This window comes from Mobula birostris, chromosome X (genome assembly GCF_030028105.1).
Source record: "Mobula birostris isolate sMobBir1 chromosome X, sMobBir1.hap1, whole genome shotgun sequence".
In the NCBI taxonomy this organism is placed as follows: Eukaryota; Metazoa; Chordata; class Chondrichthyes; order Myliobatiformes; family Myliobatidae; genus Mobula; species Mobula birostris.
In genome coordinates, this window is record NC_092402.1 from 27,822,360 (window position 1) to 27,849,714 (window position 27,355).

Sequence of the window (27,355 nt, forward strand, 5' to 3'; positions counted from 1 at the left end):
CACACACTCTTAATTGTTTACTCTATTTAATTACATTCAATGAGGTGTTATCATGAAACAAAGGGAGAACATTTCAGAAAAGTTCCAGATTTTAAATCCAATAATCTAGTGCCTGGCTTTCAGCACAATACAGGTCTGTTCTACAGATCTGAAAAATAAATGTCAGCAATATTTTAAAATCTTGAAGGCACAAATGATTGAAAGAAACTATAAAAGCAGCAGAGATACATCTCACTACATCCAATTTTTTTTTTCTTCAGTAGACCACCACACTCCCCAGTTCACAGCAACAACTCTTGAATACTTTCATATAGTGTACATTTTGTGTTGTTAGATAACCACTCATCATCAACCCTCAATCTCCTGCAACTACAAGGAAATAGGCTGTTTTTTGCACACTCTTCTGCACAGGATTTCTACATCTGAACTTTACCTTTTGAGATGTTTAACTTGTACTTCATCCTCTCTCTGACTTGGACTCATACCCATACATCATACTTTACTGAATAAAAATATCAAATATGGAACTCAATGATGGCTTAATTTAATATAAAGTACATGAAGTTTGAATATTAAACTAAGCATCACAATTTTAACCAATATTGACTGCAACCCGTAATGTATAATTCCCACACTATAAATCCAGACAAAAGACACCTTTCTACAACATTAAACAACATAAGGTGCAGATTTAAATTTTGTGGCAGGCATTCTAACTAAATCTCTGCTGCTGTTTTATTCTTTTTAAAGCTCTATGCTATATTTCTCAGTTTGAATCCCTGTATTCTTTGTAAAAGTCTCATCTCTGATAATTCTTCATACTAATCCACTTTTAAAATTTGCTGTTTTATTTCCTGCTTGTAGAACTTCTCTAAAAGGTAGTCTAATTTGTGCATTGGCTAGCTACTCTCCCCACTTTCCTTCTGAACTTTAACAGCAGTAGTACAGCATCATCTTTAGGATAACATGATACATGATCAGGAAAGCAGGCATGAAACAAAATTAATGCAAATACAATGATTGTTACATCTTATGATCAAGCAGATATAAAAATCATGTAAGTATTACAATCAAAAAAATCAGCGGGTAAAACTCGTAGAACTGATCATTTGTTGAGCTCCTTTGCCAACTGCCATTATTAATAAAGGCATTAAGCGGCTGTGGATAGAAATATCCAACTTTTACCAAAGTGTTAAACTCCATCTCCCTAGCTTTTTGGAAACATGAAATAACACCTTCATCCACTTATTTTGCCTGTCGGTACAATGATTTTGTATATTATGTTCAACAGTAACAAGGTCACCACATCTCAAAAATCTTTAGGCCTTACAAGCATACTACTGAAACTGTAAATACAGGAAGTCCAGATGAATGTATACTTAACCCATGATAGAATTTTAACTGGCTGCCATAATGAAAATCTAATGTCACCTACTTTAAATGCTGTAAGGCTTTAATAATCCTGATATTCAAAGATGATAACCCATAAATTTGAAACTTGACGTTTCATATTGGCAGTTTAATGTTCGATGAATGTAAGACCTGATCTATATTAACATAATTAAATTTTCTTTTTGAGGACATTAAAATTGCATTTAATAGGATTTGGCTGTATGAAATGTTTTCTGGTTCAATGTAACCCTATCCTTTTATAAATCAACAGTAAAAATTTCCCTTCACAAATTCTGCTAATTATGATCATTTTCCTCCGTAGACTTTATTTTTAAATTTCTATTAAATGCTAGTAAGTTGCCAACAGCATGGTATTCTGGCAAAAAAAAAATCAGTGCTAAGGTAGATCTCTATTTCACTTTTGTTTAAAAAAATACACTGATTCCACATCACATTTTATTTCAACATTGACCAGTAACACCACATTCAGTTGGGTTGGATAAGCATTGATGAAGAATGAGGAAATATCATTGTGCCTTTATCGACCATAAATGCCAAATACAAGGAAACTGAAGAAAACAGTAACACCAACCAGGGAAACTGTGGCAGGTGCAGTGAAAAACTGGCGGTAGTTAATGCGGTAGTACCAGACTACAGCAAGCATGATGACAAAAACTGGGATCATCAGATTACCAACATTAAGGGCAGCTTGGTTCTGTTCCACCATTGAAGAAACAGCAGGGCCAGGAGAGGATGAAGTTTGTGAAATGTGACAATGAATGACACAGTTATCTGTGATGTTGAGCGATCCAAGAGTGCGGGACTGATCTTGCAGAAGCTGGCCTTGGTAAATGAACTTCATTTGTTGCTCTTGTCCTGGGAAATATTTGCTAGAATTCAGTGAGAAGGCACAAACAGTAGAAAAAGAGAAAACATGGAGCAGTGAAACAGAAAATCAGAACCATTTTCATACTCTAAACACAAAAATGCTGACAAAATAGGTGTCCTCAAGATGAAACAAATCTGCTCTATTGCAGAAGATACTTTCTACTCCTATTTTCTGATTTCCCCCCTCCCCCCATCACTTTTGGCAAAGACAAGAGGTCTTCAGATATTCGCCCTTTTTTGCACCTTGTCCAGGTTCAAATTCCCACTATGTAAAGAACAGAAAATTAGCTAAATCCAGACATGTGTTTTTAGCCAGGGTTGCAGACAGGAATCAATCCTCTCAAGCTAAGTGTTGGAAGTGTCAAATCTTCTACTATCCAAACTGTAACCAGCATAGATACATGGCCCATTTCTAATACATAGGCTTAATTGTATAAGTTGATTGCTGAGTTAAATTGACTGAATTCCTGTTCCAAAATGAATTATTGAGAATTCAGATTTCTTGCAAGATCTTAAATATTTTCATAAATGCTTCATATTTTAAAACTCAGATTAGATTATCTAACAAGCCAATTTGCTGAACAAATAGTTAGCATTTAAAAAGTGCCTTTCCCCCCCCCCCAAAAATCACAACAATCACCTGGTTCTCTGAAAGTCACAACTTGCCATTTTTGGTAGTCAGGTGTTTTTAACTAATGAAAATAAAAGTCCTTTGATAATGGTGTTAGCAAAAAAGTGCTAATTGCACATGCTTTCTGGAAGGATGAAGAGCAAGCAGAAGAATGCTACACCTAGTGTTTAATGACCCTGTACTAAAAGTGAAACCTCCCTTTTGAATAACCACCACTTCCTTCCAATTGATAAAACAGTCTCAAAGCTAAAGCAGTGAATGAGTTTGAACTCAGCCAATAATGCTCCTCTGTCTTTTCTCAGTATGTTATTTCAAACAACTGGTACATGAGTTTATTAATTGAGATACAGTGTAGAATAGGCCCTTTGAGCCGCACCACACAGCAACTCCCCGATTTAACCTCATGACGGGACAATTTATAATGACCATGCATTATACACGACAATCTATGCTTATTATATAAAAAGCTCTACACAGAAGGGAAAACAGCTGAGAAAGAAATCTTGGCACACAGATCAAAACATTCAAACTGGAGGAAAGTGAGAGTGTTCTAGCTCTGGCCTGGGGACATTGTCCAGCATTACCTCTGGCTCACAAGTGAGTTAATGAACTAACATTCCAACTTAGGTTCCTATCCAGTAAGCAAAAATAACATTTAACCACATTTCAACCATCTGGTATAAAGTGGTTGGAGATGTACTAAATAATAAAAGAGACAGGCCATTTTTGCAGAATTGGTTTAATTTTTATGTTAAATTAATTTTAACTTGGAGAAACTTAACTTACAAATATCTTACCTCTTCAGAAATCCAATAGTATCATCTGGTTTTACTCGTGCTACCTCTTCCGTGTCATTTAAAAACTTCAGCCTCACTTTAATTTGCCCTTCAGCCTCTTCAACACTATCCACTGTGTGTGTATGAGCATTACAGTTCTCGAGCATTCCAGGATCCAGTACCTCTCCAGTACTAATCTCACTGGCTGATGCTCGCTTGCGCAAACCTTGTATGTTCAAAAGAGGATCAATATTTGCATCGCTTAAACTGGAAGCCTCTTCAATTGGAACCTGCTCATTGGTGGGACCATTATTTCCCGTTGACGCTCCAAGGCCAGAATCATTTTCTTCCTCTGGCTTTTGCTCAATAGGGACAGTTGCTGACTGGGCTTCATCAGTTTCAGGTGTTGCTGCATTTGCCACATACTGCTCTACGCTGCTCAGCCCCACTAATGAGTTCCCTGTGGTAACAATGGTCCCAAATATTTGATCACTACGATCAGCAACGTGTGTGGAGAGCCAAGCGAGAACAAGTGCCAGTACCAGGAAGACTATTCCGCACAGGACTGTGACTTCATCACCAACTCCTTCAACAAATGACATAGTGCTGGTGTCCATTTATAGAAAATACTCAAAAAAACCTGAGAAAACATGAAAATATCATCAATGCCATAAAAACTCATTAAATAATTGATTGCTAACCTCATAATACAGGTTTCCCCATCCATCCGAAGGTAGAGCGTTCCAATGAAACGATCCGTAAGCCGAAATGTCGTAAAATGAAGCAGCAATTACCATTTATTAATATGGGAAAAATTTTTGAGCATTCTAGACCCAAAAAATAATCTACCAAATCATGCCAAATAACACATAAAACCTAAAATAACAGTAACATATAGTAAAAGCAGGAATATGATAAATACACAGCCTATATAAAGTAGAAATACTTTTTGCAATCATTGAAGCGCTGTCTAGCGCAGCGAAAATCTCACACATGCGCTCTCGGCAGAAGCACTCTCTCCAGTAACCTTTAAGCTATGAGGCTGCCAAATTGTACCAAATAACAAATCATACTAAATAACACAAAAAATACACAACCTATATAAAGTAGAAATAATGTATGTACAGTGTAGTTTCACTTACGGGAATCGGGATGGTGTGTTAGGCTGAGTCGTCGAAAATTGAGGTGGTGGGAGGTAGAGGAGACTGGGGTGTCATCTCATCATAGTCTGTTTCCAATAGGGTAGCTAGGTCATCTTCTTCTATGTCTGCCTGCCTCAATTTCGAAGGTCGAGGTTCGTCATCTGCTGTGGCTAGTGTGCAAGGCTTGAAAAACGACAGTATACTTGACTGCTGAGCCTCGCGCATTTTTCTATCATACAGTTCTTGGTAAGCACTCAAAACATCCAGCAAACCTGCTCTAAACCTACGTGCCCTTTCAAAATTAAAGTCAGACTTTTCTGCAATCATTGCAGCGCCGTCAATCGCAGCAAAAATCTCATGCAACTGCTTCACGTTCAGTCCCTGGACGACTTCATTTTCGCCACTGCGTTTGGTTTGAATTGTTAATCTTTCTTCTTGCAATTGCATCAGCTCTTCATCTGTCAATTCTTGGTCATGGGATGCCAAAACCTCCTCAATATCATCTTCGTCAACTTCCACAAACCCAGCCTCCTTAGCCAAGCTCACTATTGTCGTATTTATTGTTGATGGTTCAAAGCCTTTAAAATAGTTCACTGCTTCGGGACATAGTTTCCTCCAAACGCCATTTCTCATCGAGACTGTTAGCCTATCGAGAGCATCTCCAATGTTGGCGATTGCCAGTTTTATATTGTAGTCTTTCCAGATTTCTCGCAAAGATGCTTCGGAGTTGCCCTCTCTGTCAATAGCACTTACAATAACATGTATCACCTTTTGCGTATAGTAAGCCTTAATTGTGATTATTAGGCCTTGATCACACGGCTGCAGCAACTATGTTGTATTCGGCGGTAAGAACGCAACACGAGCGTTATTGCCATACTCGGTAATGTCAGGTGGATGAGCAGCACAATTATCGACAATCACAAGACACCTATTATCGAGGATATTTTCTCTACAGTATTTTTCAACAGAAGGACTAATGTATCTGCTCATGTACTCAGAAAAAAGCACTTGGGTATTCCAACCGCTTGGATGTGAACGGAACACAACGGGAAGTGTTTTCTTATCAACGCCTTTAAGTGCCCTCAGATTTTCTGAATGGTACACTAGTAGAGGCTTAGTGGTGTTAATAATAGGCATTAGGGTAAACCTGTCCTTCGATGCCTTGTGTCCCTTAGCCTGCTTTTCTTCTTTCGAAATAAATGTCTTACTCGGCAATTTTTTCCAATAAATTGCAGTTTCATCACAGTTAAACACTTGCTTATACGAATAACCACCTCCTGTAATTATTTTCTTCAGTTCTGCTGGGAACTTTTCGGCAGCTTCAGTATCAGCGGAAGCACTCTCTCTGGTAAACGTTAAACTATGAAGCTGCCCTTGCCTCAGAAACCGATCAAACCACCCGTGACTACCTTTAAATTCCACTTTCGCAACACTTTCATCACCATCGGCCAGTGCTTTCTGTTTCAGCTTATTAAAAAGACTGACTGATTTCTCCTTAAGTATAAGATAACTTAAAGGAACACCACGTTTTGTACACCCATCAATCCACTCAAGCAATAGACTTTCCATTTTATCCATTACTGGATGCTGACTAAGAGAGACCACTTTGCCACGAGCAGAACCAACAGTAACATCGGCAGCTTTCAAGATTTTTTCTCTCTGCGTATAAATAGCGCGAATGGTGGATGCAGGCAAGTTCAACGCGCGGACAATGTCCTTACTTCGTTCACCATGATTGAAACGCTTAATTATGTCTAGTTTTACACTAAGTGTAACACCCTTACGAGCTCTTTTAGGCTTTTCCGATACCTTAGAACTCATCTTGTTAACGCACGCACAAAATAAATAGAGATAAAGCACGTGTTTAAGCAATGGCGGCTAGAATGCAGTTCTGGGGGAGGAGCTTGGCTGCTTGGGGCAAGCGCTGCTTTTTTTTCGCACGCCGCCTTTTTTTTCGCGCGCCGCCATATTTCGCGCGCTGCTTTTTTCATAACAGTGAAAAAACCTGTTAGCGAAAACGGTACAAATGTAGGTCTTTCGTAACAGTGAGGTTTCGTAAAGCGAACGTTCTAAAAGCGGGGGACACCTGTAAACATTTTAATACCCCAATGTTTTACTTTTTTCCTGTTAATTTAATAATTTAGTTTTGATCAATAAATGTCTCCACTAAAATTTCAAATAAGCAATATAAAGAAGCATGTTCCATTGCTAAATAAAAAAACATAGAAAATTGGGTTAAGAAATTTTAGACCACAGGACATAGAAGTAAAATTAGGCCATTTGACCCATTGAGTCTGCTCTGCCATTCTATCATGGCTAATTTATTATCCCTTTCAACTCCATTCTCCTGCCTTCTCCCTATAACCTTTGATACCCTGATTAATCAAGAACCGCTCAATCTCCACCTTAAAATATACCCAATGACTTGGCCTGCACAGCAGTCTGTGGCAATGGATTCCACAGATTCACTGCGACCTGGCTAAAGAAATATTTCCTCATTTCTGTTCTAAATGGATATCCCTCAATTCTGACAGTGCTCTCTGGTCCTAGACTTCCCCACTATGCAAAAGATCCTCTCCACATCCACTCTATCTAGGCCTTTCAACAGGCTTCAATGAGATGCCACTTCATTCTTCAAAGCTCCAGCAAGGACAGGCCGAAAGCCATTAAATGCTCCTTTCATTCCTGGGATAATTCTTGCAAACCTCTTCCGGACCCTCTCCAATGCCAACACATCTTTTCTTGGATAAGGAGCCCAAAACCGCTCATAATACTCCAAGTGTGTTTTGACCAATACTTTATAAAGCCCCATCATTACATCCTTGCTTTAGTATTCTAGTCCTCTTGAAATGAATGTTACCATTGCATTTGCCTTCCTCACCACTAACTCTAACAGCAAGTTAAACTTTAGGAAATCATTCAGAAAATAGTCCACACCTTTATCCCTTTTGAAATGTGCATAAATAACCATACACTTCCCTACACTATATTCCAACTGCCACTTCTTTGCCCATTCCCCCAATCTGTCTAAGTCTTCTGCAGACAACCTGCTTCCTCAATACTACCTGCTCCTCCACCTATCTTCACATCATTGGCAAACGTGGCCATCAATTCCTTCATCCAAGTCACTGATATACAATGTGAAAAGATGCAGTCCCAACACCAACCCCCTGCAGCACACCACCAGTTACCGGCAGTCAATAAGGTCCCCCTTATTCCCATTCTCTGCCTCCTGTCAGTTAGATCATCTTCTAACTATGCTAGCACCTTCCATGTAATACCACACACTCTTATCTTGTTAAACATCCTCATGTGCGGCACCTTGTCAAAGGCCATCTAAAAATCCAAATAAACAACATCCACTGACTCTTTGTCTATCCTGCCTATTATTTCCTCAAAAATTCCAACAGATTTCTCCTTTAGAAAACCATGCTGACAGTTGTCATGTGTGACACCAAGCAGAGCTGTAGAACAGATGATGCTAATGAGAGAGATAACAGAAGACAATGGAGAAACATTCAAAATGCTAATAAGAGAGAAGGGAGAGATTAACGAGAAAGAAACACAATTCAGATATTGACAGACCATTTGCTTTGAACCTGAACTGTTTGAATTTTGATGGACAGGTGATACCCCAGCAGGGGGATAAAAAGAGCAGGTTTGCTAAGGCACGACACACCACGAGACCCTGGAAAGAGCAGTGTGCCCCAACAAGTTGGTGGGACTTTGGAGGACCGGTTCGCGGGAACCAACCAGAGGATCACAGGGTGTAAAGGTATGATCGGTGGGAACCTGGGGTGTGTGTCCACCCTTGCCTGGGTGCCGGGTTCACCGTGGAAGAACGATCGCATCCGGAACGGAGGGGTCACAGTCGGTGACCACAGCGGGATCAGAAGACATCAAAAGGTCTGCCTGAAACCAACTGCATCTCTCTCTCTCTCCCCCCCCAACGGTACGACAACAGCGATTACTTCGAACTGCACTAAACTGAACTGAACTCTGTTTCACTTAAGACTGATCATTTTACCCCTAGACTGCGATAGAGCTTGGTTGATTCCTATTACCCTAGTTCTGTGTATATGTGTGTATTATCATTGCTAACCTGTTACATTTATATCCTTACGATTAGTGTACTGTATTACTTATTTCTTTAATAAAACTTTATTAGTTCCTAGTAATCACAGACTCCAAGCGTTCCATTTCTGCTGGTTTGGCAACCCAGTTACGGAGTACGTAACAAGTATATTTGAAAAATCTTTTGGTATCCTCTTTTATATTATTAGTTAACATACCTTCATATTTCATCTTTTCTCTATGCATTTTAGATGCTTTCTGTTGGTTTTTAAAAGCTTCCTAATCCTCTAACTTCCCACTAATTTTTGCTGTATTATAAGCCCTCTTTTTGGCTTTATTGCTATCTTTGACTTCCCTTGTCAGCCACGGTTGCCTCATTCTCCTTTTAGAATACTTCTTCATCTTTGGGAGGCATCTTTCCTGCACTTCTGAATTTCCCCCAGAAACACCAACCATTGCTGTTCTGCCATCATCCCTGCTAATGTCCTCTTCCAATCAACTTTGACCAGTTCCTCTCTAATGCCTCTGTAATTCCCTTTAGTTTACTGTAATACTGATACATCCAATTTTAGCAGCAGCTTCTTAAACTGCAGGGTGAATTATTTCATATTATGAACACCGCCTCTGAAGGGTTCCTTTACTTTAAACTCCCTAATCAAATCTGGGACACCCAATCCAGAATTGCTGTTCCCTTAGTGGGCTCAACCACAATCTGCTCTAAAAAGCCATTCTACAAATTCCCTCTCTTGCTTGCTCAAGCTAAATGCATTTTGAAAACCCCCATGATTATCACAACATTGCCCTTTTTAAATGCCTTTTCTATCTCCCATTGTAATTTGTAGCCCATATCCTGGCTAATGTTCAGAGGCCTGTACATAACTCCCATCAGGGTCTTTTTTCCCTTGCAGTTTCTTAACTCTACCCATGAGGATTCTACATCTTTCGATCCTTCGTCACCTCTAAAGATTTGATTTCATTTTTTACTAACGGAGCCTCCCCATTCCCTCTGCCTACCTGCCTGTCCTTTTGATGTAATGTGTATCCTTGGATTTTAAGCTCCTAACTATAATCTTCTTACGGCCCTGACTCAAGAGATGATCATACTTGCCAATCTCTAAATGCGCTACAAGATCTGCCTTATTCTGTATACTGCATGCATTCAAATATAACACATTCAGTACTGTATTCGTCACCCTTTTAATCATCTTCCTGTCCTTCCTCACAGCATCACTACACAATGTATCTAGTTGTACATCAACTGCCCCATCCTCAGCCCTTTCACTCTGGTTCTCATCCACCTGCCAAATAATTTTATACCCTCCCCAACAGCTCTAGCAAACCTGTCCACAAGGATATTCCTCCTCCTTAGGTTCAGGTGTAACCTGTCCTTTTCATACAGGTCATACCTCCCTGAGAGGAGATCCCAATGATCCAGAAATCTGAATCACCTGCACTCTGCACCTGTGGTTGAGGAATTGATCAAATTAAACTAGCCAAATCATCCTAATCATCAAAAAATGGCTTCCTGCTTAAATTACATTTGGTATCCATTGAATTGAATTGATCTGAGGAGAGGTTTTGAAAAGTTACAATTTTTCAGCCACGCAGTCATTTACCAAATAATCCTATTCTTACCCTCACTGGCACGTGGCACAGGCAACAATCCAGAGATCACGACCCTAGAGGTCCTGCTTTTCAGCTTTCTACCTAACTCCAGGACCTCCTATTCTCTCTTTAGGACCTCCTCCCTTTTCCTACTTATGTCGTTGGTACCAATATATACGACTTCTGACTGTTCATCCCCACCCCCACCCCCCTTCAGCATGCCATGGACCTGATCCGAGTTATCCTCGACCCTGGCACCCGGGAGGCAACATATCATCTGGGTGTCTCTCTCATGCCCACAGAATTTGTTTTCTGCTTCTCTAATTATGGAATCCCCTATCATTACTGCATTCCTCTCCTCCCTTCCCTTGAGCCACAAAGCCAGACTCAATCTTTAAAAAGGAATTAGTTAACAGACTTCCTCCCACATCTCTCAAATTGACACATGTAGGTAAAGTTAATAGGCCACACTAAATTACTCTAGGCTGTACGTGAGTGAAAGAGGGTTGGGGGAAGCTGATAAGAAAATGGTGCAACGTGAGTTAGGGCAGGATCAGAATAAACAGGTCTGTGGTGGTTGGTGGGGACATGATGCACTGAAGGGCCTGTTTCTAGGCTGCACCTCTCCAACTTTATAACTGACAGGGAAAGAAACCTAATTAAAACAGAATTCTAAGACTCTGACGCCATCACACACTAATCTGTCTCAGCCAGCTCTCTTGATTCAGAGATAACAATTCAATAAAAATGTGTAGGATAACACAAATTGTGTAAACAATATAAGTAAGCAAATAACATTCAGAACTAAAGTTCATGAAAGTGAGTCCACAGCCATGAAACTAGTCATCACTGCAGACAATCCAGGAGCCCATTAGTTGCAGACCACAGCCTCACTTCAGTGCGGAGACAAGGAAACCTCGCAGAGCAGCGAGCTGAACACTGACCCATCCCTCGCCTCAGCCTTGACATGCTGACCTTTTCAATCTGGCCTGGCATTTAAATCAGCCAACCCTCAGGTTGTTCCTCACTCTCGGACCCAGGCCCTGCCACCTCGACTCTGCCTCACCTCTGCTCGCCTCGCCTCCAAGTCCACTCCAGCAATAGCCAAACATTGGTTTATTCTCCGCTCTCGGGCATGAGCCCCGTTGCCTCGATTTGGCCCGTACCCACCATGCTGCTCCCTTGAGACTTCAGTTCACACTGCAAAAATGCCAGGTTCAAAAGCTAAACTCTGCAAGGGAAGTTAGAAGCTACTGACTGCAGTGGTCATTTCCAAGAAAAAGTGTGATTAATATTGTAATTTATAGCTTTGTTTGCCGTCAGCAAGTTGTTGCTGTGCTTCACCAGTGCCAACTTAAACCGGAAGTCATTAAATCTCTAGAAAAGATTTTCAGCATGAGTACAATTGTTTACATTAACAGAGCAATGGCAAGTTAAAACTGACAAATAGATTAACTAGCAGAAAACCTCCAAGGAATTTGAAGGCAATAAGACATAAAAGAAAGCTTAATAAAATGCACCTTTTCTGTGAAGAGCTGCTTTCTGACATCACTTCTGGATAGCTTTTAATTTTACGGCCCTTTGTCCTGGACTCTCCTGCCAAAGGAAGTAACTTTTTTTTAAAAAAAACATATTTATCTTACAAATCATTTTAAGTACTTCAATTAGAACACTCCTTAATTAAATTTATTCTAAGTAATACAAATATGTACAATGCAACTTGTCCCCATAATTCAATACTTTCTGATCTAATTTCATCTGTATTAACTCCCTATCACTAGGACATTCAGTGGCATTTATAAACCATGACCCAATCCTTGAAGTACAAAGTTTGTTTGGTCCTGGTGAACGGTTTTGTGCAGTTATTGTTGCTGTTTGTGTTGTACTACTGTACACTGTGAGCAAGCTATGTTGGCACCAGAATGTATGGCGACACTTGTGGGCTGCACCCAGCACATTCTTTGGTATGTTGGTTGTCAACTCCAATGATGTATTTTACTCTATGTTTTGATGCACATTTGATAAATAACTCCTAATCTCCACAACTTTCCAAGAAACTGTAGATTTCAATTTAATTGTAACCAACTGTCCAAGTGCTCACATGATCCTTTACAGCTTCATTGACAACTTACTTTGCCCCAAACTCTGTTTAGACAAACACTTTCTGGTGCAAGCAACAATTTCTTCTGCTTTTACCTATCTCAGCTTTCAGAACCACTGCATTTACCACCTTCTTAATAAAAACTATTGGAAGAACATGGAGAAGTTTGGCTGCCCCAGCAGGTTCATCACAATCGTCCGGCAGTTCCACGACGGTATGATGGTGAAAGTTCTGGATGACGGCGACGAGTCAGAGGCCTTCCTAGTGACAAATGGCGTCAAACAAGGCTGCGTTCTTGCCCCGACTCTGTTCAGTATGGTATTCTCTGCCGTGCTGACAGATGCCTTCCGTAACTACGAAGAAGGAATCCACGTCAGGTACAGGACTGACGGCAGGTTGTTCAACCTTAGGCGCCTGCAGGCAGTTACAAAGGTGCGAGAGACTGTCATCAGAGACTTCTTGTTTGCTGATGACTGCGCACTCAACGCCAGCACAGAGCAGGAGATGCAGCGTGAAATGGACTGCTTCTCACAAGCCTGCGACAACTTCGGTCTCACTATCAGCACCAAAAAGAACGAAGTTATGTACCAGCCTGCCCCAGGAAAGCCATACCAGGAGCCGCGCATCACGGTGAAGGGCCAGAACCTCCAGGCAGTCGACAACTTCACCTACCTGGGCAGCATACTCTCTCGCGCAGTGAATATAGACGCTGAGATCAACAACAGGATTGCTAAAGCCAGCGCCGCCTTTGGGAGACTCCGTGAGAACGTCTGGGAGCGAAGAGGACTCAGCCTTACCACCAAGCTGAAGGTCTACTGGGCAGTGGTCCTTACCACCCTCCTTTACGCCAGCGAGACCTGGACTGTCTACAGCAGACATGCCAAACAGCTCAACCACTTTCACCTGAGCTGTCTCTGCAGACTCCTCCACATCAGGTGGCAGGACAAAGTCCCCGACATGGAAATCCTGGAACGAGCTGGGCTCTGCAGCGTCTACACCCTCCTGCTGAAAGCCCAAGCCAGGTGGGCTGGACATGTGGTCAGAATGCCAGACAGCCGATTGCCTAAGCAGCTGCTGTGCGGATAACTGTGTCAGGGCAAGCGCTCAGTCGGGGGAGCAGAAGAAACGTTACAAAGACTGCCTGAAAGCGTCCCTCAAAGGCCTGGGTGTCGACATCAACACGTGGGAGACGCTTGCCCTCGACCGTCCAGCTTGGCGCAGCAAGATCACCACAGGAGCCCGTGCAGCTGAAGTCAGGCGCATCATCGAGGTGCAACGAAAGTGTGCTGTGCGCAAGGCTCGAGCAGCATCCACTGCCACGACAGCACCCACCCACTTGTGTCCCACATGTGGGCGAGCCTTCAGGGCCCGGATTGGCCTCATCAGTCACCTCTGGACCCACAGCCACGAATCTCCCATTTGACTTTGAAGCCATGGTCATCTTCGACTACGAAGGACAAACGACAACAACAACAATAAAAACTATTAATCCTCTATCTAATTACCCACTCTCCCTGAAACCCTTCAGCCTATTGCCACAAGTGATTTATCTTTGCAACAACTACTTCCTACTTCTAAACCCATACAGGTGTCCCCCGCCTTTCGAATGTTCGCTTTACGAAACCTCACTGTTACGAAAGACCTACATTAGTTACCTGTTTTCGCTAACAGAAGGTGTTTTTACTGTTACGAAAAAAAGCAGCGCACGCCCCGAGCAGCCGCTCTCCCCGGATTCGGAACTGTATTCTCACTGGCATTGCTTAAACACGTGCCTGTGAGCAGTCATTTGCAAGATGAGTTCTATGGTATCAGAAAAGCCTAAAAGAGCTCGTAAGGGTGTTACACTTAGCGTAAAACTAGACATAATTAAGCGTTTTGATTGTGGTGAACGAAGTAAGGACAAAGTGAGCTTGGCTTGTGGAAGTTGACGAAGATGATGTTGAAGAGGTTTTGGCATTCCATGACCAAGATCTGATAGATGAAGAGCTGATGCAATTGGAAGAGGAAAGGATGACAATCGAAACCAAATGAGTAATGATAAAGTACGACTTTAATTTTGAAAGGGTACGTAGGTTTAGGGGATATTTGCAGGATGGTTTGAGGCCTTACAAAGAATTGTGTGATAGAAAAATGTGCGAGGCTCAGCAGTCAAGCAAGCCTTCCACATCAGCCACAGCAGATGACGAACCTCGACCTTCGACATCGAGGCGGGCAGAGATAGAAGATGACCTGCCTGCCCTAATGGAAACAGGCGATGACAAGATAACACCCCAGTGTCCCACCACCCCAACCCCAGGCCACGGACAGACACCAACTCGCGGAGAATGCAGCGGTAGCCAGGAGGCACACAGCACATCTTTAAGAAAAAAGCCAAAATAAACATGCTAATTAATTAGGTGCTGCCCGACACGTAATTGTCGGCCCAGATCAGAGACGACGCAATCGGAAATCGGCACTGATCTGGGTCAACAATTACGTGCTGGGCGGCACATAATTAATTAGCATGTTTGTTTCGGCTTTTTTCTTAAAGGTGTGCTACGTGCCTCCCGGCTACCGCTGCACCCCTGCATGCTTCGCGGATCGGTATCGGTTGGTGGCCTGGAGGGTGGGGGCCACTGCACCACCCAACCTGCAGGGATGGCATTAAACAGGAAATTAGAAATGCGTGCAATGAAGGAACAGCAGTTATAATGGGTGACTTCAATCTACATATAGATTGGGTGAACCAAATTGGTAAGGGTGCTGAGGAAGGGGATTTCTTGGAACATCTGCTGGATGGTTTTTTGAACCAACATGTCGAGGAACCAACTAGGGAGCAGGCCATTCTAGACTGGGTATTGAGCAATGAGGAAGGGTTAGTTAAGCAATCTTGTCGTGAGAGGCCCCTTGGGTAAGAGTGACCATCATATGGTGGAATTCTTTATTAAGATGGAGAGTGACATAGTTAATTCAGAAACAAAGGTTCTGAACTTAAAGAAGGGTAACTTTGAAGGTATGAGACGTGAATTAGCTTAGACTGGCAAATGACACTTAAAGGGTTGACGGTGGATATGCAATGGCAAGCATTTAAAGATCGCATGGATGAACTGCAAGAATTGTTCATCCCAGTTTGGCAAAAGAATAAATCAAGGAAGGTAGTGCACCCGTGGCTGACAAGGGAAATTAGGGATAGTATCAATTCCAAAGAAGAAGCATACAAATTAGCCAGAAAAAGCGGCTCACCTGAGGACTGGGAGAAATTCAGACTCCAGCAGAGGAGGACAAAGGGCTTAACTAGGAAAGGGAAAAAAGATTATGGGAGAAAACTGGCAGGGAACATAAAAACTGACTGTAAAAGCTTTTATAGATATATGAAAAGAAAAAGATTGGTTAAGATAAATGTAGGTCCCCTACAGACAGAAACAGGTGAATTGATTATGGGGAACAAGGACATGGCGGACCAATTGAATAACTACTTTGGTTCAGGCACATGTTTAAGCAATGCCAGCTAGAATGCAGTTCCGGGGGAGGAGCATGGCTGCTCGGGGTGCGCACTGCCTTTTCTGCGCGCTGCCTTTTTTCGTAACAGCGAACGTTCGAAAAGCAGGGAACACCTGCAGTGTGTTGCACTGAGTTCAAGAGCTGCATGGAAGCTTTAAAGAGGATGCAGAGGAGATTCAGCAGGATGCAGCCTGGATTAGAGTTATAGAGTTCTAGAAAAGTACAGCACAGAAGCAGACCTTTCAACCTACCTTGTCCATGCCGAGCCATTTAAACTGCCTACTCTAATTGACCTGTACGAAGACCACAGCCCTCCATACCCCTACAATCCATGTACCTATCCAAACTTCTCTTGAAGCTCACATGCACCATTTGCACTGGCAGCTTATTTCACACTCTCATAACCCTCTGAGTGAAGAAGCTTGCCCTCATGTTCCCCTTTCATCTTTAACCATGACATCTAGTTGTAGTCCCACCCAACCTCAGTGAGAAAAGGCTGCTTGCATTTACCCTATCTGTACCCCTCATGATTTTATAGTCTTGACTTACTATTCTGGGGGACTCGAACCACCCGTCTTAATTTACTATTCCCTTTGGATCACTTCAGTGGATTTTCCTCACCAAAATGAGGGAACAAACAGAGTCATCAGACAGCAGAAAGGAACCAAGGTTAAACCTACCTTGTGAGCCCGTCCGTCTCTGATTCACCCCAACAGTCCGTCCATTCATTTATTCAATTTTGGCGAGGGGTCTACCATATATTGCGACCCTGCTCGCTGCGCCAAGATGTCGATCTGCCTCTCTACCAGAGGCCTTTAGGTTCAGACCCAGGGAATAACTGTCAAACACACTTTACTTAGAAGTACATTATGTGTATTAGCAAGCTTTCATTCTCAGTTGGCAACACAGAGTGTCTGCTCATTGAGCTTGAGAAAATCTGCAGCCAAGTGAGCCCAGAATACTGTTTGGAGCTGTTGATATACATTGTTATCACATACAGATAACGGTAGACCGAGAAGCCTCTCATGGAACAAACACTTCTTTGTTCATACATTATTCTCACAGCACGACTTGTCAAGCTGCTGATAAGTCAGTTGGGTTTTAACCCTTTTAATTCTGCATATAATTCCTCAGTATAAGATGTTGGTGAAGCCCTGGAATAATTGAGAAGTTCGAGTCTTCTCTAAGTCAAGGCGGGTGGTTTGATTCCCCCGGAATATGATGGGTGTGCACTTAGACAAAGGGTGGGGGAGTAGTCCATTACAGAAAATAATAGACAAATATCCAGAAATTAAAAGAAACTGAGACAAATATCATTCCAATTGTCTAAACATTTGGGAAAAGACAATTGGCCTGCAGGAGGTACATTTGATTTAAATTTAATACAGCAGATGGAACAGGGACTATGGAAAGGGAAGGCAGGGAAAGAGTATGGTCACCTGACTGGCCCATGGCAACAAGAGGCAAAAATAAAAGACATAAATTAAATTGTTGGACCGATAATGCTAAGCAAAGAGGATAGACGTGCATGATAAAAGAGGCAATCCTAGGAGTTGGCAAGAGTTGAGAGCGAATTGTGAAGAATAGGATAAGGGACAGAAACAGACAAAGGAGACGGGGAAAGAAACTGTATCAGAGACAAAACATACTGATCACAGAAGCATGAATAAAGAGAAATGAAATATAAAAATAATTCTACAGCACCCCGCCTCTATCCAGACATACTGACTGATTCCCCAAACGATACTGATGATGATTGGGAATGGGTAAGGTGACCTAATAATCCCACTGAACTACCCACAACTGCATCGGCACCTGCTTTACCACAGTCAGGTTCCCCACCCCCATATGGCTCTCACCCTGGTACCTCAGTCGTCAACTCGACCGTCACTGCATCTCCACTGACTGATGTAGTTCCTCTAGAACAGTTGGGAAGCCCAATACCCGTTTCCGCCCGCACACACAGTCAGACTGGACCCCTGAACAAGGGCTATTGGTTTTACTGGGACCAACACAGACAGTATCAACTGTCCATGAGCACTGTTCCCAACCCACAAGCCGGAGTGGCAGGTCAAGCACCTACCTTGCAAATCCATAATCCCAGGACCCCTCCCGAACTCTGTGGTATTCTGACTACCGCCCCTGACAAAAAGGTCGACCCCTAAGGGTTCTGTAATTATTTAAGAACTGTCCTGACTATTTATTTCACTAAATGCTGAGATTTGGTCCCTTTGGCTATGGCCGCCCTTACTCCTACTGATCAGACACGATTCACCACTTGGCTCCAACATGGCAATCATGGCCAGTTAATTGCAACCAGGCAAACCGAACCACGGATGATTGAAAATATAATGGATACCTTGTCCCACGTTCTGGCCCCCTCCATTGATGTAACTAAGTTCTCAGACTGTAAACCCAGGAAAGGTAAGACCCCTGATTTCCTCGAACACTTTAATGCCGTTTATTCTGCACGATCAGGAGGTCCACTGTACACAGCAGGGAACCAGTCCCCACAGTACTGTGTTCTCCTCTTCCAAGCTCTGCCCAGCAAGGTGGCTGACAAGGTTAAAGTCAACAATATGAAATGGTCAGAATCCACTCAAGCTTCAGAAAGCCATTTAAAATTAATTAGTAGCTCACGAAGACAAAGTATTTCTAGTAAAGCTGTAAACCAGATAAAGACGTTCAGTATTTATCATTGTAGCTATATTAACAATCTGTGGCCTTGTCAGGAAAGAAAGTGTCTTTCAAAGCAAACCCCACAGAGGCCATCTAAAGGGAAAAAGTTCATTTAAATTTTAGTACATAACATTTCAGTGGGTGGCTGGAGCAATCTTCTATATTTTAATATTTGTTTTCTTTCCTTGAGAGGAAAGGTTGATTTTTGATTTTGTCCAATAATGAACAAATATAAGGACACTACATCTTTGCTCTCACTACAGCATGCATCCTAGCCACTGGGAAATTGGCCAATTTTTTTTTAAACAGACTCTAGATATGTCTTTGGAGTCACTCATGACTTCAACCAACTTTGGAAAACTAGGGATTATGTCACCTCCTCTGGTATGCCCATCGCTAATAAAATTTACATCAACAACCATCTGTCTTCCTAAACAATTGACCATTATTAAATGCTCTTCACACACTGAAGGTACTACTGACCATGAAAACAACAGATGACTCAGCTGTGAAACAAGCTGCCCTTAATGGAGCACTGATTGTTCCACAAATGATGAATCGCCGGGGAAAAACTGAATCCCCCATTTCCGAATCAAAGGATATGACTGGAATCGAGGATGTGCGTGTTTTACCGAGGGACGCCTCTGAAAAATAGAAAGCCACCTGGGTATCGGCTAGATGTTTTTACTCACCGACCGGGGACCTCTGGCTTACTCCTGCCCGTCAGGTCTGCATACCTGAAACTATACTGGGCTATATTGTAGATTTTGTACATACCAATACTCAGCTTGGCAAGGAGGGAACAGTAAGGCAACGTTTGGAATCATAGTGGAGTCCAGACCCGGAGAAAGTAGCAGAGAATGTTGCCAGACGATGTCTGATAAGCCAAGAACATAATCCAGGGAAAGGCATCCCATGCCCAAAGGGATATACTCCGTTGCCATGATACCCTTTCTGCCAACTACAACTCGATTTTATCAAATTACCGTGCATGCACTATTATAAGTACTGTCTTGTAATTCTTGATGTTTTTAGTAGATGGATTGAAGCATATTCCACCACAGATAACAAAGCTGACACCATGGTGCGTATTTTGTTGAAAGAAATCATTCCCAGATTCAGGATACCGGAGCAAGTTGTATCTGACAACGACCCTCTTTTTGTGGGCGAGATCAATACCCAACTATGCCAGGCTCTGGGTATTAAACAGGTATTTCATTGGCCCCCACAGACCGCCAACCTGATTGAAAAGGATAATGGGATGCTGACAAATTGACTAAACTAGGACAAGAAACCACTCAAAATTGGCTCAAAGTGCTAACGATAGTCTTGTTCCAGATGAGAACTCATTATCAGACCAAACATGGCCTGTCGGCAGCCGAAATAATATGTAGCAGACCATTAAGAACCCCCGGAAGGCTGCCATGCCGACCCCAAAATTAGCTGAGATGGACCTGAATCAAATGTCAAATGAAATTATAGGGTATACCCTGGCACTAACCAAATCTCTCCAGGTTTTGCATTCGCAGATGAAGAAGGCCCACTGGGAAGGAGAGGAACTGGAAAATGAACATCGAGTTTGCCCAGGAGACTTTGTTCCGGTAAAGAACCATCTTAGAAAGAAGCTTGAGCCTCGCTGGAAGGGACCTGCCTTGTGTTACTGACCACTCCGATGGCAGTCAAACTATAAAGACTTCTGAAATGGCCATATCTAGGACACGTCAAACGTGTGAAATCATGACTGAGCCATCACCGTCTATACTTGTAACCTTAAGCACTTGTATTGTAGTAACCAAGCCAAACATCTTCCTGTCACTTTGCTGTAGTTATGCTGGGAAAACTAACTCATCTGCCTGCTGGGTGTGTGCAGTGATTCCTCCCCATGGGAAGATAGGGGTTCCCCCAAAAGCCATTCTGCTGAACAGCAGTGAACAACGGTCAGTCAGGGCCTTTTCTAATGACACTCAGACTAATGAGGCCCAAAGTGCACCAGTGATGTGATTGGAGACTGTGGGTGCCATTGCTTTGATAGTTGGCACATTCGTTCCCCACCCCACCACCAGAAAAAGCCATCCGATGGGGAGGTCAGACATCACGTGCCTCCACCATTGTCAGATCTGACCAACCAGCGAATACTATCTGCTACCGTAATTTCAAAGTAAGGAGACTTACTTTCTGGGCAATAGTACTTGTGCCATTCATACAACGGCCGAACCACCGCGCCTGCTGAACGGAACTCAATGGATTTGCGGGGAAAGGGCCTACAGGAGAGACAGCTAACCAATGCGACACCCAAAAAGGGAGCAGAAATTGGATGGGGTGCTGCTTCTTGGCTTACCTTGTACCTCACAGGCGAATGCTGAAAACCCTGGACCAGCACCCTTCCCTCCTACAGCAAAAGTGAGGAATCTCACAACCGAAGCACTTCTGGATGACAGCTTTCCCCTTCTGCAGGGCGGCCCGCAATTCAAGGGAAATCATCATTCTGGCCGTAGCTTTGGAGGAGATGGCCAGTAGTACTGCTAAGCCCATGGACGGTGTCCAGGACCAGGTGAGGGCCGTCACCGCTGAAATGATGGCACTATGACAGGCTGATTTACAGAGCCGAATGGCCCTCGATTTTGTTCTGGCTGGAAAAGGAGGTGCGTGTGCTGTTATAGGACAAGAGTGCTGCACCTACATCCCAGGTAAATCAGAGAACATTAGCCCTCTCTCCGGAAATCTGGAAAATTGGGGCCAATCTACATGGTTTTAGGTCAAAAGGAGGACTGTGGCCCTTCAGTGACATCTTCACAGGATGGAGCTGTTTACTGCTACATTATGCTATCATCGCAGGAGTACTCATACTTATTGCACTTTTTCAGTGTTTATGGCCCCTTGTCAGCCAGTGCTTTTGCCCCACACCCACAGGGGTATTTATACAAAGAGTCCCCCTAGAAGGAAGGGAACCTCAGAATGATCGAGGTGCAAATGATGAGGATGGAGACTGCGATGACGTGGAAAGTCCTTCGGCCTATCCCAAGGGTTACTATCCACCCCTCTAACACAAATATGAATATTAAGATGTACAACAAACCCGACATTGATAATCCTAGTTGTCATGGAATGACAAAGGGAGGGAATGGGGAATTATATGCAGAATTAAAAGGGCTAAAACCCAACTGACTTATCAGCAGCTTGACAAGTCGTGCTGTGAGAATAATGTATGAACAAAGAAGTGTTTGTTCCGTGAGAAGCTTCTCGATCTACCGTTATCTGTATGTGATAACAATGTATATCAACAGCTCCAAACAATATTCTGGGGTCACTTGGCTGCAGATTTTCTCAAGCTCGATGAGCAGAGACTCTGTGTTGCCAACTGAGCACGCAAGCTTGCTAATAAACAATGTGTACTTTTAAGTAAGCTGTGTTTGACAGTTATTCCCTGGGTCTGAACCTAAAGTCTGCTGGTAGAGAGGCAGATCGACAATACAACTTCAACATAACATCCTATCTCCTGTACTTAATACAAACGTTTGTACATTGATTTATGAAGGCCAATGTTCCAAAAGTTTTCTTTTGTGCCACTTTCTGTGATGCCACTTTCAATGAATTATGGGCCTGTATTCCCAGATCCCCACACTCCTCAGTACCCTATCGTTCACTATGGCCCTACCGAAGTGGAAGATTTCGCACTTGTCGACATTAGATTCCACCTGCCATTTCTCAGACCCTTTTTCTAGCTGGTCAAGATACTGCTGAAAACCATGATAAGTCTTCCTCGCTGTCCATTGCACCCCCAATCTTGGTATCATCCGCAAATTTGCTGATCCAGTTAACCACATTATCATCCAGATTGTTGATACAGATGACAAACAACAACGGACCCAGCACCAATCCTTCTGGCACTTCACTAGAATAGGCTAGTGAAGTGTACTCTCAGTTGCTTCACGCCACAGAAACCGGTATAAGCACCGGCCTGATGAGCCTATAAGGCTCAGGACAGACTTTAACTACCACACACAAAGTCATGCTGACTATCCTTAATCAGTCCATGTCTATCCAAATACTCTTGTATCTGGTCCCTTAGAATACCTTCCAATAACTTTCCCACAACTGATGTCAAGCTCACTGGCCTATAATTTCCTGGTTTATTTTTAGAGCCTTTCTTAAACAGCGGAGCAGCAGTGGCTATTCTCCAAACCTCCTGCACTTCACCAGTCGCTTAGGACGATTTAAATATCCCTGCTAGGGCTCCAGCAATTCCTGCACTCCCCCCACCCCACCCCGCAGGGTCTAAAATAACAGCTTATCAGGCCCTGGGGATTATCACTAATTTGCTTGGACTGCAAACACCTCCTCCTCTGTAATCTGTACAGGGTCCATGAAGTTGATGCCATTTTGCCTCACTTCTATAGACTCCACGTCCATCTCCTGAGCAAACACGGATGCAAAAAAAATACATTTAAGGGTTCTTCCCCACCCTCCTCTAGTCTCCATCCCCTTCTCCCCCTCTCACCTTATCTCCTTACCTGCCCATCACCTCTCTCTGGTGCTCCTCCCCCTTTTTCTTTCTTCCATCCCTTCTGTCCTCTCCTATCAGATTCCCCCTTCTCCAGCCCTGTATATCTTTCACCAATCAACCTCCCAGCTCTTTACTTCACCCCTTCCCCTCCTGGTTTCACCTATCACCTCATTTCTTCCTGCCCTCCCCCAACCTTCTAGCTCTGACTCATCCTTTTTTTTAATCCTGCTGAAAGGTCTTGGCCTGAAGCATTGACTATACTCTTTCCCATAGATGCTGCCTGGTCTGCTGAGCTCCTCCAGGATCTTGAGTGAGTTGCTTGGATTTGCAGCATCCGCAGATTTTCTCTTGTTCGTGATTCAGCTATGTGTGAAGGAAGGATTAGGTTTTCTTAGAGTAGGTTAGAAGCTTGGCACTACATCATGGCTACTGTGCTGCAGTATTCTATGCTCTATGGATATTTACACATGTTTAATATTGCCTTGTGAAATGTTCGTGAAGCCTTCCAAACAGACCATCATAGGTTGTATTGAAATACTTAAGGGGAAATGTCATGCTGGGTGTCAACTGATTATCAAATAGTCAACTGTTTCCTAACCCTAGATGGCCCATCAAATTTTCCTTTATAAACTTGCAGATACTCAAGTAATAAACTAGTATAAATTAAGCCATCAGTACCATTATTAGCAATACTCAATTCAGCATCATCAGTTAATCAAATAAGTTGAGCTTATTAAAACAATATGATTTATTGATCTCTACATTCCTATTTCAAAATAATTGTAATGGAAAACAAAGAATAAAAGCTTATATTTAAACAGAATCTAAGACAAGCTATATATGTTAAGTTGTTGCCACAATAACATTGATTCACCTCAACTAAAGGCAGATCCCAAAATGTAATTGCTACAAACTAGGCATGAGTGAAATATCTCAATTCCTGTAAGACTGATGTATTAACAAATTATCAGCCAATCAATTGCATTTCCACATAAAATGTGCTCTAAAGGAAATATTATTCAATAGTTTCATGGGAGCAGACATAAAATTATATGGCATAAATTATATAAATCCCAGCAAGGGTGGGTTTACAGCATATGGCTTTTTGCTCGGGATAAGGACTCGGGAAGAGAAGGATGATGTGGAAGACATGATGATCTGTGGAATGCAATTCATTTCCCATTTCTGGGCTCAGAAGATAAATTCAAATGATGTGGATTAAGGATTGTACTTCAGAGGTCAACATCTGTTCTGTTCCCAAGTAATTAAAACACAACTTAGAGATAGGTCTTAATTATAACCAAATTAGTGTCTTAAGATACATCTTCATGGAACACCAAACCAGAAAGCTGAACTTATATGTAAAATTAACTTTTTGGAGGGTTGATGCAAGATTACCTTAAACATAATTAATATTAGCCTTTCAAAAAAGTGTCTGATTAAACACTTGCAACTGTAACTGCCTTAACCCTAACTCATTAAGTTTTATGGATTTCTTTTAGTGGGAAATCAACACTTCCATGTAGGAAGAATTCATCATTAATAAATTGATTAGATCCGCAATTTAAAAATATAACATCTATGCTAGGCCAGATAGATTTACACGCATATTCCCAATTTCTTGCACTGACCTATAGTTTAAAAAATTAAACCGGGTTCTTGCCCACAGTACCTGCTAGAAAGGCCGTTTCTGTGCCAACAGAGGTGTTCTTACTCTGGGCAAACAGCTAGCCACTGTAAACCTACCCCTGATGGGACTCTACAAATAGAGCCTCGTGAACTCCGATGCTGCGGCCCCTCCTCTGATCATCGCCGAGAAACCGGGCTAGGACGCCAGCTTGAGACTCCCTGTTCGTAACTCAGTTTATATAAAGAGGAAGTTTAGTATTCGTGACTAAAAGCGTCACTCCACCCTGAGTCAAACTGGGTTGAGGAGAGTCCGGCCCCGGACCTACCTGGCCCCGAGTAAAGCACGAACTCCAACTGGAGCCGTCCCTGCTGACAGACCGGTCGTACCCGGCTCATTGCTGCAAAAGTCCGGGAGGAACGCGCATCTAATGCATCTCGCTCTTGCGTCGTCTCACCTCACCTGTTCTCTAACACCATGCTCCCGGAGCGCTGGAAATCCAATCCTTACGAAATGTCGGCTCAGCAGATTCCTCCAACCTCCAGCCCCACCATCAACATAGATACACACAACGTGTAACGTCACTGCAAACCGCGTTCTCATCACCGAAGCGCAACTGCGCGTGACGTCACTCCAAACCGCCGCTTTCGCCTGTCACCAGAAGGCACCGAGACGTCACCACAAATAGTTCCCTTTCCACACCTTGGCGACCCGATGGTGACAGGATGTCACGTAAGCAAAAGAAGTCGCGCATGCAAAAGAATCTCACCACCATTCAGGGCCCCAAACAGTCCTTCCAGGTGAGGCAACACTTCACCTGTGAGTCGGCTGGGGTGATATACTGCGTCCAGTGCTCCCGATGTGGCCTTGTATATATTGGCGAGACCCGACGCAGACTGGGAGATCGTTTCGCTGAACACCTACGCTCTGTCCGCCAGAGAAAGCAGGATCTCCCAGTGGCCACACATTTTAATTCCACATTCCATTCCCATTCTGACATGTCTATCCACGGCCTCCTCTACTGTAAAGATGAAGCCACACTCAGGTTGCAGGAACAACACCTTATATTCCGTCTGGGTAGCCTCCAACCTGATGGCATGAACATCGACTTCTCTAACTTCCGCTAATGCCCCACCTCCCCCTCGTACCCCATCTGTTACTTATTTTTATACACACATTCTTTCTTTCTGTCTCCTTTTTCTCCCTCTGTCCCCCCTCACTACACCCTTTGCCCATCCTCTGGGCTTCCCCCCTCCCCCTTTTCCTTCTCCCTGGGCCTCCTGTCCCATGATCCTCTCATATCCCTTTTGCCTATCACCTGTCCAGCTCTTGGCTCCATCCCTCCCCCTCCTGTCTTCTCCTATCATTTTGGATCTCCCCCTCCCCCTCCCACTTTCAAATCTCTTACCAGCCCTTCCTTCAGTTAGTCCTGACGGAGGGTCTCGGCCTGAAACGTCGACTGTACCTCTTCCTAAAGATGCTGCCTGGCCTGCTGCGTTCACCAGCAACTTTGATGTGTGTTGCTTGAATTTCCAGCATCTGCAGAATTCCTCGTGTTTGTCCTGGTAAATTGAGCCAATTAAATTAAACCGTCATCAAGTGGATTTTTAGAGCTATTTAAAAGCTTAGCACCTTTGCAATACTGAAGAGAGAAAACAGAAAATTTCCAACTTGTGTCCTCAACATCATTATCATGGAAATACTGGAATCTGTAGTGAAGCATGCAATAGCAAGACAGCTTGAAAATAATGATAGGATTTAGTCAACTCAGCATGAGGAAATCACGTTTGACTAATCTATTGTATTTATTTGAGAAAGTGACACATGAAATCGATAAAGGAGAGGAGGGTCAAGTGAATGTGATATACAGGTATTTGCATTTTCAGGGTTCTGATAAGGTTCCACACGGGAGCATATGTAACATACAAACATTGATTGGTAATTGGTTTTCATACAGAAAACAAAAAGGTGGAATAAATTATCTTTTTTTCTAGAGTCTCAGATTATGACTCGTGGATTACTAAAGGGATTTGTATTTGGGACTCTGCTATTCATAATCTACGTCGACAACTTGGCGTGATGGGGACCAAATGTCATCTTTCTAAGTACTATGATGATACAAACCTAGATGTGATTGTGAAGGAACCTAGGAAGGAAATTATAAAAAGGCTTTGAAGGAATATACATAAATTGAGTGAGTGGGTGGGAACTCAGTAAATGGAATGAATGCATTGTGGAAAAATTGGAGGACATGAACGTTGGTGAACAGAGCAAAACAACCAGGTATTTTAAATGGTTAGACAATGGGCAATTTTGATGTTAATCTTGCAAGCAATTCAAAACCAAATGCAAATTTCCCAGGTAGTGAATTGCACCTAATATATTGCATGCAGTTTTGATCACCTCCCCTAGGCAGAGGTAGTTGGTGTGCAAGAAAGGAAGTAAATTAGGCTTGT

General features: G+C 42.8%; 1 protein-coding gene across 6 annotated transcripts; it reads right to left on the reverse strand.

The window, feature by feature from the left end:
- Positions 1-9: 9 nt before the first annotated feature.
- tmub2 (transmembrane and ubiquitin-like domain containing 2) lies at positions 10-25,702 on the reverse strand. Of its 6 annotated transcripts, none has more exons than XM_072248682.1 (4): positions 25,362-25,699; positions 12,029-12,104; positions 3,709-4,327; positions 10-2,282 (listed from the first exon to the last, which is right to left on the reverse strand). In XM_072248682.1, the coding sequence occupies exons 3-4, from the start codon at positions 4,302-4,304 to the stop codon at positions 1,931-1,933; spliced, it is 948 nt and encodes a 315-aa protein (XP_072104783.1). In that variant the 5' UTR covers positions 4,305-4,327; positions 12,029-12,104; positions 25,362-25,699; the 3' UTR covers positions 10-1,930. The 6 variants fall into 6 exon arrangements, with proteins under 6 accessions (XP_072104783.1, XP_072104784.1, XP_072104786.1 ...); XM_072248683.1 differs by having other exon boundaries at positions 25,357-25,699; XM_072248685.1 differs by lacking the exon at positions 25,362-25,699 and adding an exon at positions 25,228-25,250.
- Between the last annotated feature and the right edge of the window lie 1,653 nt (positions 25,703-27,355).